This window comes from Phocoena phocoena, chromosome 3, assembly GCF_963924675.1.
Source record: "Phocoena phocoena chromosome 3, mPhoPho1.1, whole genome shotgun sequence".
Taxonomy (NCBI): domain Eukaryota; kingdom Metazoa; phylum Chordata; class Mammalia; order Artiodactyla; family Phocoenidae; genus Phocoena; species Phocoena phocoena.
In genome coordinates this window covers 158,897,101-158,910,735 of record NC_089221.1, presented here as the reverse complement: position 1 = coordinate 158,910,735, position 13,635 = coordinate 158,897,101, and the positions used below count along the sequence as shown (strand labels likewise).

The following is a 13,635-nucleotide window of genomic DNA, read 5'->3' as shown; positions in this document are numbered from 1 at the left end:
ATAGAAAATAAACATTCAAAAATCAATTGTGTTTCTTATACTATAAATGGATGTGTTATTATCAAAATTAAAAATAAAAATTATAATTCCTCAAAAAATGAAGTACCTACATATAAATCTAACAAAACACATACAAAATTTATATGCTAAGAACTACATAACAGTGATGAAAGAAATCAAAAAAATAAGTAAATGGAGAAGCATTCTGCATTCACAGATTGAAAGATTCAGATGATAAAAATGTCAATGCTCCCCAAATTGATATACAGGTTTAACAAAATTCCTATCAAAATCTCAGTTATACCCTTTATAGATATGGACAAGATTATTCTAAAATTCACAGAGAAAGGCAAAGGGACTAAAATAGCTAAAATAATTTTGAGAAAAGAAAAATAAAAAAGGAGGAATCAATCTACCTAATTTCGAGACTTAGTATAAGGTACAGTAATCAAAATTATGTACTATTAGAGAGAGAGAGACAAATAGATCAACAGAACAGAACAGAGAACCTGGGAAAAGACCCACACAAATATGCTCAATGGATTTTTGATAAAGGAGCAAAAGCAATTCAGTGGGGGAAAGGCAATGTTTTCAACAAATGGTGCTGAAGCAACTGGACGTCCACCAGCAAAAAACATGAATCTTGACCTAAGTCTCACACCTTATACAAAACTTAGAGATCACGGACTTAAATGTAAATGGATCACAGATCATGGATTAAATGTATCATGGACTTAAACGTAAAATGCGTACGTAACTATATAACTTTCAGGAAAAAAACAGGAGAAAATCTTTGGGATCTAAGACTAAGCAAAGAGTTCTTAGACTTTACACCAAAAGCATGATCCTTAAAAGGAAAAACTCACAATCTATACTTAATCCAAATTTAACACTTTTGCTGTGCTAAAAACTCTGTTAAAGGGATGGAAAGACAAGTTCCAGAGTGAGAGGATATATTTGCAAAACACATATCCAACAAAGGACAAGTATCTAGAATATATACTGAGCTCTTGAAACAACAGTGAAAAAGTAAATGGTCCAATTAGATCACAGGCAAAAGTCGTGAAGAAACATTTCACATAAGAGGATATTTACGTGGCAGCTGAGCACCTGAAAAGGTGTACAACATTATTAGTCACTAGGGAAATGCAACTTTAAACCATAATGAGATATCACTTATCAGAATGGCTGAAATAAGAAAAGTGACAACAAATGGTGGGAGGATGTGAAAAATGTAGATCAGTCATACATTGTTCATAGGAATGCAAAATGGTACAGTCACTCTGGAAAAGGATGTAGCAGTTCCCTGAAAAACTAAATAGGCACTTGCCATTCAACCCAACAACTGAATGCCTGTGCATTTACCCCAAAGAAATGAAGACCGATGTTCACACAAAACCTGTACACAAATGTTTACAGCAGCTTTATGCAAAATGGCCCCCAACTGGAAACAACCTAGATGTCCTTCAACAGGTAACGGGTTAAACAAACTGTGGTATATCCAAACCAAGGAATTCTACTCAGCACTAAAAAAGGAATGGACTACTGATACATGTAAAACCCTGGCTGAAGCTCCACAGAATTATGCTGAGAAATCCATTTATCTAATTTTTTTGAAATGACAACATTACAGAGATGTAAAACAGATTAGTGGTTGTCAGAGAAGGATGGGAGCATGGGGTAAAAGAGAAGTGGGTTTGGCTATAAAAGGCAACATGAAGGATCCTCCAGTGAAGCAAATGATCTGTATCCTATACGTATCAATGTCAATATGCTAGTTGTGATACTATATTATATTTTTACAAGATGTTACCATTTAGTGTAAAAGTACAAGGGATCTCTTGTTATTTCTTACAACTACATGTGAATCTACAATTGTGTAAAAAAATAAAAAATATATAAACTTTATGTGCACCCATGATCATAGCAGCATTATTTATAATAAAAGGTGTGTCCATCAATGAATGAACAGATAAACCAAATGCATTACATACATACCATGGAATATTATTCGGCCTTAAAAAGGAAGGAGATTCTGACACATGTTACGTCATGGATGAACCTTGAGGACGTTACGCTAAATGAAATAAGTCAGTCAGAAAAAGACAAATACCGTGGGATTCCACTTTTATGAGCTATCTAGCGTAGTCAAATCATAGAAAAAGTAGAATGGTGTTTTCAAGGGGCTGGGGGTATGAGGGAATGGAGGGAATTAACTACTTAATTTGTGAGGAATTTCAACTTGGCAAAATGAAAAAATACTGGAGATTGGCTACACAACAATGTGAATATGTTTAACATTAATGAACACTTAAAAACACTACTGTAAAAAAAAAAAAAAAACACTACTGTACATTAGAAATGGTTAAGATACTGAATTTTATGTTATGCACATTCTACCACAAATGAATTTTTTTTTTAAACTAAAAAAAAAAAAAGACCTTCACAATGGTGATTTCTAGTGCACTAGGCAGAAACTGTCCTCTATAGAGTGATAAAACAGCATTGATTTATCAAAATCTACATTTTCCTCTCACAAGATGAATACCAAAGCTCATTAGATATTAAATTCACAATATCTCCTTGTGTGTCATACTGGTCAAAGGTATCAAGTTTTAATAAGAAATATGAGTTTCATCTCCTTTGGGTCATTTGTGTTCAAGAACTATCACAGTACATAGAGGATGCTAAAACATGTGTGCTGAGCACTAGGGCCCATGAGTACGGCACTGAGGGAATAGAGACACCCCATCCCATGTACGCTGGTTAATTCCTTCCTATCCTGAGCCCTCTCCACTCCCCAAGTTTAAAGTCTTATCGAATGCACTGTGCGGACAGCAAACTTGAGATGTGTTTCCTGTGCATCTACTGTCCTTCAGTCTTCCAGCTGCCAGGGAACCAGAAACAAAACAAAGTCCATACCTTCACACAGCCCATTCTTGTGGGAGGAGATGACTCTGTGGTACAGTAACTAAATTTTATGCCAGCCAATGGAAAGCGTTAGAGATAAAAATGAAGGGGTATGGTGGGAAACCAAGGCCGAAGGCAGAAACCGGGCTGAAAAGAGGTGGGTGAGAGCACCTGCCAGACCAACACCAGCCCCTATCCTGTGAGGACACCTGAGAAAGTAAGCCTCGTGAGGGAACATGGAAGGGGAAAATGCAGGAGATTCCCTGACAACTCACTGCACGGTTGTGTGACGGTGCTGAAATAATCTGTGCTTTTTTCCTCCATTTCCTAATACTTCTGAAATAGCTACTACCGTGATTATTATTAAATTAAAAAAAATACCCTATGAAGTAAAAGAGTGAAGAGGTCTCTCTTTTTTCACAGGAAAGGAACTCTAAGATGCCAAGAGGACAACAGACGAGGACTCCAGGGCATTTGTTTTCCACCATCTTTGTCTGCACAAAGGCTCCCGAAGGTGACAAACAGCCAGGACTACACAGGCAGGAGGGATTCAGAAGAGCATCTTACAAACTCATGCCCTTCCTGTATTAGTTTTTCTCTGCTAGGGCTGAACAACCTGTGGGGCAGACAGCAAGCTGGCTGGGGTCCTGGAAAAGCTGCCATGCAGCTTAGAGACAGGCAAATATGGGGTTCTCAAAGACCCTTGAAGAAAACACTCACCAGGGGCAGCTGGAGGGCAGTCACCTGCTGTGCATCCCTCAAACTCGCTTCCTGAAGAAGGGAAGTGTCTTGCAGGACTGAAAGAGATCAGAAATGGATAGCTCATAAAATCCTGGGTCTCTTTTTTCACCTGTAGAAAGAGGATTACCAGATGATGCACATAAAAAGCACCCGCAGGACTTCCCTGGTGGCGCAGTGGTTAAGAATCCGCCTGCCAATGCAGGGGACACGGGTTCGATCCCTGGTCCAGGAAGATCCCACATGCTGCGGGGCAACTAAGCCCGTGCACTGCAACTACTGAGCCTGCACCCTACAGCCCACAAGCCACAACTACTGAAGCCCGCGCACCTAGAGCCTGTGCTCCACAACAAGAGAAGCCACCACAAATCACAATGAAGAGCAGCCCCCACTCGCTGCAACTAGAGAAAGACCGCGCGCAACAACAAAGACCTAACATAGCCAATGAATAAATAAATAATTTAAGTTAAAAAAAAAAAAAAGCACTTGCAAAATAAGGATTTCTGTCACTTTGCTTTCAGACATGTCAGTGGGGGCAGTAACGGGGAATGCCTGGGGTCCAGTTGGCTCTGCCACCAACTAGCTATGTGACTCCCTGAAGGTCCAGGGACGTCAGCTGTATCATCCACAATACAAGGGAAATGAAGGTTAGAGGTCCATGGAGTAAAAGGGGTCAGTAAGAGCTGTTAGCAATTAAGATTACTGTGGGACTCCAGTGTCATATAAATTTATACATTTATAAGTTTATAAATTGCAAAGCTCTTTAAGAAAGACTATTATCTCTATCAGATGCTCCTGGAAGAGCACCCCCCACAGTGCCCAACCACCACCACTCAAAATGTGTACACACTGTAGTACTGGGATCATCTCACTCTCCCTTATCTTGGGCTCCCAAGGGCTTCTGCTACATGCTCATATGATTTCTCTCCCCTGACCAGCACATGCCCAGGCTTCTGCAAGAAGTGAGCCACATACCTGGCCCATGGTGCAGCCATGTCGAAATGAGCTGTGTTTCAAAAGGTAGCCCTTTCACAGGATAAGCTGCACTATCACCTCTCAGTTCGGAGAAAATCTGGGAGGTTACCCGCAGCTCATGATGTGAAATCAGTGTCAAAGCTAACATTAGAGGCCAGTGTTCCTCACCTCTCACACCTCCTGGGACATAAAGCACTCGGCCAACAGCAGGGGCAGGTGTGGCTATCTGGAATGACAGCCTGAGACAGGAGCCAGCTCAGACCAGCAGTGACACTTGGGTGGGGGTGTGTGAGGAGAATTCCCCACGGAAGGCAGCCTCATCACTCCACTGCCAGAAGCTCAGGCTAGGTGGGCATGGATTCGAGGAAGGCATGATTTAATCCTGCTCTCATACCTGCCACCTTCTGGGGTATAAAACACAGCCCTACCCTATCTTTCACCATGATAAATGAGCACATTGACGCTTTAAAGATTACCTTGGACAGCTTTCAGCCTCTAAACAAAATCTATATTTGGGGGGAAAGCTTCAGGATTAGGAACTATATGGCTTTTACTGGAAGTGCTTCCCCATGATAAAACACCTGAACGTTTAAGGTGGCAATAGCTAACTCTCATCATGCCTACTTTGTCCATTCATTATTGCTCAAGGAAATGGAAGCGTTGACCCTTTTGATCCAAAGCCCATCCATGGTAGCTGGATCATCTCAGAACTTCACCCGGAAGTGAGTAGGCTGCTACAGTTCCTGAAGCACCTCCTCCTCCTGAGGGTCCTGTCATGGCCATCATCAACCTGCATAACCCAGGCTGCTTGCACATGCATTGTTTATTTGGGCAAATGGTTGTTTCTCATGCCTGTGGTTATGGGCTGAATTGCATCCCTGCCAAATTCATATGTTGAAGTCCCAACCCCCAGTACCTCAGAATGGGACTAGATTTGGACATAGGGCTTTTCAAGAGATAATTAAGTTACAAAGAGGTAATTGGGGTGAGCCCTAATCCAATATGCCTGAGGCTCTTATAATAAGAGGAGATTAGGACACAGACACACAGAGGGAAGACCATGTGAGGAAACAGGGAGAAGATGGCTGTCTAGAAGCCAAGGAGAATCAGGTCTTAGGAGAAACCAACTCTGCTGATACCTTGATCTAGGACTTCTAGCTTTCAGAACCATGAGACAATAAATTTCTGTTGTTTAAGCTGCCCAGTCTGTGGGACTTTATTATGGCAGCCCAAACAAACTAGCACATCTGTCTTGACTTTTAACCAAGGAGAGGCTGGAGCGTTAATTTGATTTGTACAGAAATCAGTATAGTTTCACAAAGAAACTTTGTGAAACTTTATAGTTTCATAAAGAAATGTAATATGGGGGGCTTCCCTGGTGGCGCAGTGGTTGGGAGTCCGCCTGCCGATGCCACGGGTTCTTGCCCCGGTCTGGGAGGATCCCACGTGCCGCGGAGCGGCTGGGCCCGTGAGCCATGGCCGCTGAGCCTGCGCGTCCGGACCCTGTGCTCCGCGGCAGGAGAGGCCACAGCAGTGAGAGGCCCGCTTACCACAAAAATAAAAAAAAAATAAATAAAAAAAAAATTTAAAAAAAAAAGAAATGTAACTTTTAAAAACTGAAAACCTTATTACAATGACAAGGACAACTTCTGTGAATCATAAGAACGCATTCCTGGTCTCCTCATACTTTCTTTTTCCATCTATAACCATAGCACAACTGTAGCACAAGTCTGCCCAAACCCTCACACCCTACAGGTCACTTCCTTCAAACTGAGAGCACCACTTCTTTCCATGATGATTAATTACTTCAACTAGAAATCATGGGCAGGAATTCCCTGGTTGTCCAGTGGTTAGAACTCCATGATTCCACTGCAGGGGGTACGAGTTTGATCCCTGGTCAGGGAACTAAGATCCCGCATGCTGCATGGCACAGCAAAAAAAAAAAAAAAATCAAAAAAAACCAAACAAACCATGGGCAGCTCAGGCCCCCTGTTCAGTATTTTATGGGTATCCAGGCATACCTCATTTTATTGTACTCTGCAGATATTACTTTTTTAAAAAACTGAAGGTTTGCGGCAACCTTGCATCAAACAAGCCTACTGGTAACATTTTCCCAAAAGAATTTGCTCACTTCATGTTTCTGTGTCACATTTTGGTAATTCTTATAACATCTCAAACTTTTCCATTATTGTATTTGTTATGGTGATCTGTGATCAGTGATCTTTAACGTTACTATTGTAATTGTTTTGGGGTGCCGTAAACCATGCCCGTATAAGACAACAAACTTAACTGATAAATGTTGTGTGTGTTCCAGTGGCTCCCACACTTCTCTCCCTCTCCTCGGGCCTCTCTATTCTGTGAGACACAACAATACTGAAATTAGGCCAATTAATAACCCTACAATAGCCTCTAAGTGTTCACATGAAAGGAAGAGCCGTATACCTCTCACTTTAAATCAAAAGACAGAAATAATTAAACGTAGTGAGGAAGGCACGTCAAAAGCTGAGACAGGCTGAAAGCCAAGCCTCTTGCACCAAACAGCCAAGCGGCAAATGCAAACAAAAAGTTATTGAAAGAAATTAAAAGTGCTACTCCAATGAACACACAAGAAAGCAAAACCGCCTTATCGCTGATATGGTGAAAGTTTTAGTGGTCTGGAGAGATCAAACCAGCCACAACCTTCCCTTAAGCGAAAACCTAATCCAGAACAAGGCCCTAGTTCTTTTCAACCTATTAAGGCTGAGAGAGGTGAGGAAGCTGAAAAAGAAAAGCTTGAAGCTAGCAGAGGTTGGTTCACGAGGTTTAAGGGAAAAAGCCGGTCTCCATAACCTAAAAGTCCAAGGTAAAGCAGCCGGTCATCCAGAAGATTTAGCCAAGATCATGAAATGAAGGTGGCTACACTGTACAACAGACTTTCAGTTTAGACAAAATAGCCTTATATTGGAAGAAGATGCCACCTATAGGGCTATCAGACCTAGAGAGAATGCAATGCCTGGCTTCAAAGCTTCCAAGGTCAGGCTGATTCTCTTGTTAGGTGCTAATGCATTTGGTGACTATAAGTTGGAACCAGTGCTCATTTACAATTCCAAAACTACTAAAACGTCCCTTAAGAGTTATGCTAAATCTACTCTGCCTGTGCTCTATAAATGGAACAAAGCCTGGATGACAGCACATCTGGTTACAACATGGTTTACTGAATACTTTAAGCCCACTGTTGAGATCTACTACTCAGAAAAAAAGATTCCTTTCAAAATAGTACTGCTTTTTGACTAGTCACCCAAGAGCTCCCTGATGAGATGGATGAGATTAACACTGTTTTCATGCCTGCTAACATAACATCCATTCTGAAACCCACAGGTCAAAGAGCAGTTTCAAGTTTCAAGTCTTATCATTTAAGAAATACATTTCACATGGTAATAGGTGCCATACACAGTGATTCTTCTGATGGATCTGGACAAAGTAAACGGAAAATATCCTGGAAAGGATTCACCGTTCTAGATGCCAGTAAGAACATTCACGGGAACTCCCTGGCAGTCCACTGGTTAGGACTTGGTGCTTTCACTGCCGGGGCCCAGGTTCAATCTCTGGTTGGGGAACTAAGATCCCACAAGCTGCGCGGCACAGCCAGAAAAAAAAAGAACATTCATGGGAAGAGATCAAAATATCAACATTAACAGAAGTCTGAAAGAAGGTGATATCCATCCTCATGGATAACTTTGAGAGGTTCAAGACTTGAGTGGAGGAAGAAACTGTAGATGTGGTGGAAACAGCAAAGAGAACCAGAATTGGAAGTGGAGCTTGAAGATGTGACTGAATTGCGACAATCTCATGATAAAACTTGAATGGATGAGGAGTCGCTTCCTATGGACGAGTAAAGAAAGTGGTTTCTTGAGATGGAATCTACTCCTGGTGAAGATGCTGTGAAGACTACTGAAATGACAACAAAGGATTTAGAATATTATATGAACTTAGTTGATAAAGCAATGGCAGAGTCTGAGAGGACTGACTCCAATTTTAAAAGGAAAGACGTTCTGTGGGTAAAATGCTATGAAACAGCATTACGTGCTACAGAGAGATTGTTCGTGAAAGGAACGATTCAATGGATGAGGCAAACTTCATTGTGGTCTTATTTTAAGAAATTGCTGGTCACCCCAACCTTCAGCAACCACCAACCTGATCAGTCAGCAGCCATCAGCATGGGGGCAAGACCCTTCACCAGCAAAAACATTTCATCGTGCTGAAGGCTCATATGATAGTCCGCAACAAAATATTTTCAATTAAAGTGTATACATTGATTTTTTAGACATAATGCTATTGGACACTTAATAGACTACAGTGTAAACACAAATCTTATATGTACTGGGAAACCAAAATTTCATGTGACTCACTTTATTGAGATTATCTCCACTGGACAGACCAGGAAACTGAGGCTTGCAGAGTTTAGAAGCATGCCCTGGGTCATACCTGGAGGATTCAAAGCCAAGTGTACCTGCTGCCAAAGCCACCTGACTGTGGCCATTGGTGCATTTTGTACAGATATTCAGACACGTCTAGCCAACATCCATGCTCCAAGTCCTGAAGATATCACCCTATCCCCTAGGAAGCATTTTTATATTTCTTTGCAATATTATAACAATCCTGAGAGCGGAAGTTGTTTGGCTGGGGAAAGAGCGGTTCACAGAGACAAGAGGACATGGCCACGCTCAGCTCCCCACACAGGCCCTATTGGGACGGCGACGGTGCCCAGCTGTCCCCAGACCAACAAAGCCCAGAGGTGCGCCCTCAAAGAGACAAGATGATGCAGCCTCAAAAACACCTACCCATAGTAGAGGTCCCTCTGGGCGGACCTGGCACCCATGAAGAGGATACTCTCATGAGATTCTGACTGAATTGCTCTAGGGAAGAACCAGATGCTGAAAATGGTTCCAGGCTACTTAGGGGAAGGAGAGAACTAAAAATGTCAAGAGCTACTTCCAAGTGCACAGGACTAGGTACAAACACCGCTTCCCCACTCCCTTGGGCTCCCTACCTGGGTCCCCGCTGAGCTGGCCCGAGAGTCTGCTTGGAAGCCCGGGGCCCTGAGCCAGGGCCATGGGCTGGGTGTCCTGGCTCTTTGCAAGGTCACTCTGGGGTTCTGCTGGCAGCCGCTCCTGCTCCTGGTCTGGAGGGCTGTCCCCATCGTCAATCACCACGGGGTCTTCACAGTGCTTGAGCTGCAATCCCAGAGAGGGCTTTTCAGAGCTCGGTGGAGAGGTCCCTGGCCAGATGAGGACCAGCAACTGTCCCAGGGACTGGACAAACCCCTCCCTCCCTGGGCCTGCTGACTGTTGACTCTACCACTAGAAGCTCAGTCCCAGCCTTGTACAGGGCTATAAAGTGCGGGGGCGGGGGTAACATAACCATGCCACCAATTAGGGCCTTTAGGGAATGGAATCTGCTTTTTTAGGAAACCAAACTTCAATGTGGGCATAACCGAAGCACATAGCTCTAGATGGAATTCCTCATCCCTGGCCAGGGGACGCGTGACCCCACCAAACCATCAAAGCACAAGGTGGCCCCCCTTTCCACACCTGCTGCCCAGCCCCACTCTCTCCCTCTCCCTTCCCATCCTCCCAGCCAGCCCAGCCCAGCCCCCTCTGCTCACCCATTGCCAGGGTCTCCCCGGCTCTCGTTCCAGTGCCTCCACAGCAGCCACAGCCTGATCGCCACTCTCAGGTTCCTGGGCCCGCACCCAGCCCTGGATCTCCCGGGGCAGGATGGCCAGAAACTGCTCCAGCACCAGCAGCTCCAGAATTTGCTCCTTGGTGTGCCTTTCAGGCCGCAGCCAGCCCCGGCACAGGTCCCAGAGGCGGTGCAGGGCCTCCCTGGGGCCCGCCGCCTCCTGGTAGCAGAAACGTCGGAAGAGGCGGCGGGAGGACTCGGGGCTGGGAAGCTCACCCTGGGGGCTAGGGTTCTCTCCCGGTGGGCTCCTCATTTTCCTGGGCTCCTCACTTTCCTTCGGAGCCAAGACTCGGGGGCACAGGGCTGTGGGCATGATGGGATTTGATGGGGGTCAGCAGCAGAAGACGACCCTATTTCCAAACAGAAATCACTGGCTTCAATGTTCTGGTCTCCTGCAGTAGTTTTTTGGGGGTGGTGATGGGAAAAGTGAAAAAGCCCACAGAGACCAGCCCTTGGGAGAAGCCCTGGGACATGTGAGAAGTGTCAGTGTGGATGATCCTTAAACAAAGGGAGAGAAGGAATGACCCCATTCCCAAAAGCATCATTTGGTGATTCCCCTAACTGGGTGACTGGACAAACAAGGCAGGGAGTCCAGGAGAAAATCAGTGGCATTTCAACGTGGCACTGGCGTTCCAAGCATCCCAGGAGACCAACAGGGCCGCATGCAGGAGAGAGATGTAATTAACGCTCTGTGGTACCTTCAGTGTCCAGGTCCTCCTGGAAAGGACCTGAAATGGACGAGCTGAGAAGGCCGCTATCTTGAGGCTTCAGAGCCAAAGTCACCGTCCTTGCCCTTCAGACCTTTACAAAATGAGCTAGAAGGACAAAGACAGACATGCACAGGAAAAGTCTTCAAAGCTGATCCAGGAAATTCATCCTGCTGGTGGCTAGGGCTGACGATCAGTGCTAGACCAACACAGACTGAGAATCGGCCTTGCTCAGTGGAATATGCACTGGGAAGCAGGGAATAAAGCAGACAGCCTAGAAGATCCCCAGACAAGAGATGGAGAAAGTCAAAAGAGGCAGCCACATCCTGAGTTTCCTACAGAAAAATAACATTATGTATTTAAAAACATCAGTGCTTTCAGATGAACCTCCACCCAACTCACTAAAGTCTGAATAGTAAACTTCAGCGTATACTTAATGATGTCTGGACCTTCCACCTGGCCTCCACCCATCTTGCCTTCTCTTCAAACCACAATGAAGAAAACCACACACACCTCACAGACCTTTCTCAGGCAGAACAGAGGTTGGGCACTCATGGCACAGCCTCCATATCTGTAGGGTGGGGCTCAGGGGCCCCTCCACCTCCCCAGTGAACACATACAGAGCGACATCAGAGAGTAGCGGCCACTACTCAAAACTATGGGACCCAGGGAAAATGAATGGCACATGGGGTCGCACACAGTCCCCCACCACCACCATAAGGCCTCTGAGATCCTTGGACACGGTCACTTGCCCTCCTCACCAAGTTTATGAGGCTCCCCAGCACGCCAGCACCTTAATCTTAACAGCTCAGTGCCCCCACCCCCCAAGGGTTCCATGCAAAACGCAGGCCTCGTTCCCATTTCACTGGAAGACAAGTGTTCTTCACAGAAGAACAACAAGGCCACTGAATGGCAATCCAAAAAACCCAAATCTCTATAGCTCTTTGCTTTCCAACATAAAAACAAATACAGACTGGCATAAAAGGACTTTGAGGATATCTGGCTGGACACGCTACAGCTTGCCCCGCCTCCGGATTTCCTCCAGTGTCTGCTCCTGCATCTGACACCCAAACTCAGCCTTACTGACACCCAAACTCAGCCTTACTCACTTGCCACGTTCCATGAACTCAGCCATCACACACCTGCAGGGCCTCTAGGTTCCGCAGGTCTGCACCCAACCTGTGCCCCACCCTCAGTCAGTACTCAGACACCCGCTCTCGGGCATCTGGCTCTAGGCTCTGCCCATCATCCCTAACCAGACAGCCGTGTTCCTGTCACCCTAGCACCTGGCACATAGGAGTCTCAGAACTGATGTGTGATGAATGAATTAACGTTGGTCCCAAGAGGATCCCACAGGGGGGCGGGGCATGCTTAAAGAAGCTCTAGGCGGAGAAACAGAGCTGGATCAGCAGAAAGAGGAGGGGATGGGCATTTTATGCCAGGAAAAAGGGCAAGCCTTTCCTCGCTCCAGATCTCTCTTCCTTTTCCCTCTCTCCCTTTCCCTCCCTACACATACACACACCCACCTCCACTTTACCCAGTTCCCGGCTCCTCACCTCACAGCCTGGAACTCCTTCCCTGCGTCTAACTCAAATCCCTCCTGCGGCGGAAGTCTGCGGCAGCAGCTCCTCATCCTTCCAGCCCGGTCCCCCGGGTGTGCTTCCTGAGGCGGGTTCCCTGCAGAGGCCACTCCGTCCCTGGCTAGCCGAGCCCCTGTCTCCTGCTCATCCAGAAAACCACGGCTCCGCTTAGGAGGGAAGAAATGATAGCAAATGGAGGCGCCTGAAAAACAACATTTGTGTTGTCTTATCCCCCTCCCCGGAGACTCACCGCACGGCTCCTGGAAGCGAGGCAGGGCGCGCGGGCCACAGAAGCCTGGGCCGCCTGGGCCGCACTCACCGCCGCGCCGCGTCCCAGTTGGCGGGCCGTGCAGGCCTGACCGCCTCCGGAGCCCGCCGGACGCGGAGGAAAGGAAAGGCCGAAGCCCTCCGGCTCCCTCCCCTGGGACACTTCCTGCTCCGCTCTAGGACCGGGGAGGTCTCCGCATCTCAGTGGTTCGCTCCTCCGCCCCCCGGCCGAGGTGTGCGCTGGGGGTGACATCCGACACCCCCGGCCCGGCCCGGCCGGCGCGCCCCGCCCTGCCACGCCCCGCTCCGCTCCGCTGGCGACCCGGCCTAGGAGCTTGGCCGGGGGCCTTGTGGGTCAACCACACCGCCTCTGCCCTGCCTCCCCGCGGGCTCGCGCGGGGGGCGCGCGTCGAGGCGGGGCGGGAGGCCGGGTCGTCGAAGGCTCAGCTAGGACCGCGCCTGGAGGCGGGTGGCAGAGCGGGGGGGTGCAGAGAACACGGTCAGCAGGAGGGCTCGCGCGGGTGCGCCCTGCCGTGGAGAGCCACCGGTGTGGGAAGGTTGGCCTGGGGGCTCCTCTCTTCGCTGTTCTACCCCTTCGGACTCCCACACGGGCTTGGGGACGCCCGGAAGGGACGATCCTGGAGCCGAGGCTGAATGCTGGAATTGGGAGGGGGAGCGGAGGAAGAAGGCTGCCGCGCACAGTGGGCCGCTACATTTCAGAATCCCGGTGTGACCGC

General features: G+C 46.9%; 1 protein-coding gene across 1 annotated transcript in view; it reads right to left on the bottom strand.

Moving 5' to 3' along the window:
* Positions 1 to 13,130, bottom strand: part of ZNF496 (zinc finger protein 496) — a 39,413-nt gene extending 26,283 nt beyond the window's left edge. The window contains exons 1-6 of the mRNA XM_065875555.1: positions 12,951 to 13,130; positions 12,608 to 12,833; positions 11,043 to 11,159; positions 10,268 to 10,694; positions 9,653 to 9,836; positions 3,631 to 3,707 (exon numbers count right to left, since the gene is read on the bottom strand). Coding sequence (XP_065731627.1) covers positions 3,631 to 3,707; positions 9,653 to 9,836; positions 10,268 to 10,657 — 651 coding nt within the window. The 5' untranslated portion in view covers positions 10,658 to 10,694; positions 11,043 to 11,159; positions 12,608 to 12,833; positions 12,951 to 13,130. The remainder of the gene's footprint in view (positions 1 to 3,630; positions 3,708 to 9,652; positions 9,837 to 10,267; positions 10,695 to 11,042; positions 11,160 to 12,607; positions 12,834 to 12,950) is intronic.
* Between the last annotated feature and the right edge of the window lie 505 nt (positions 13,131 to 13,635).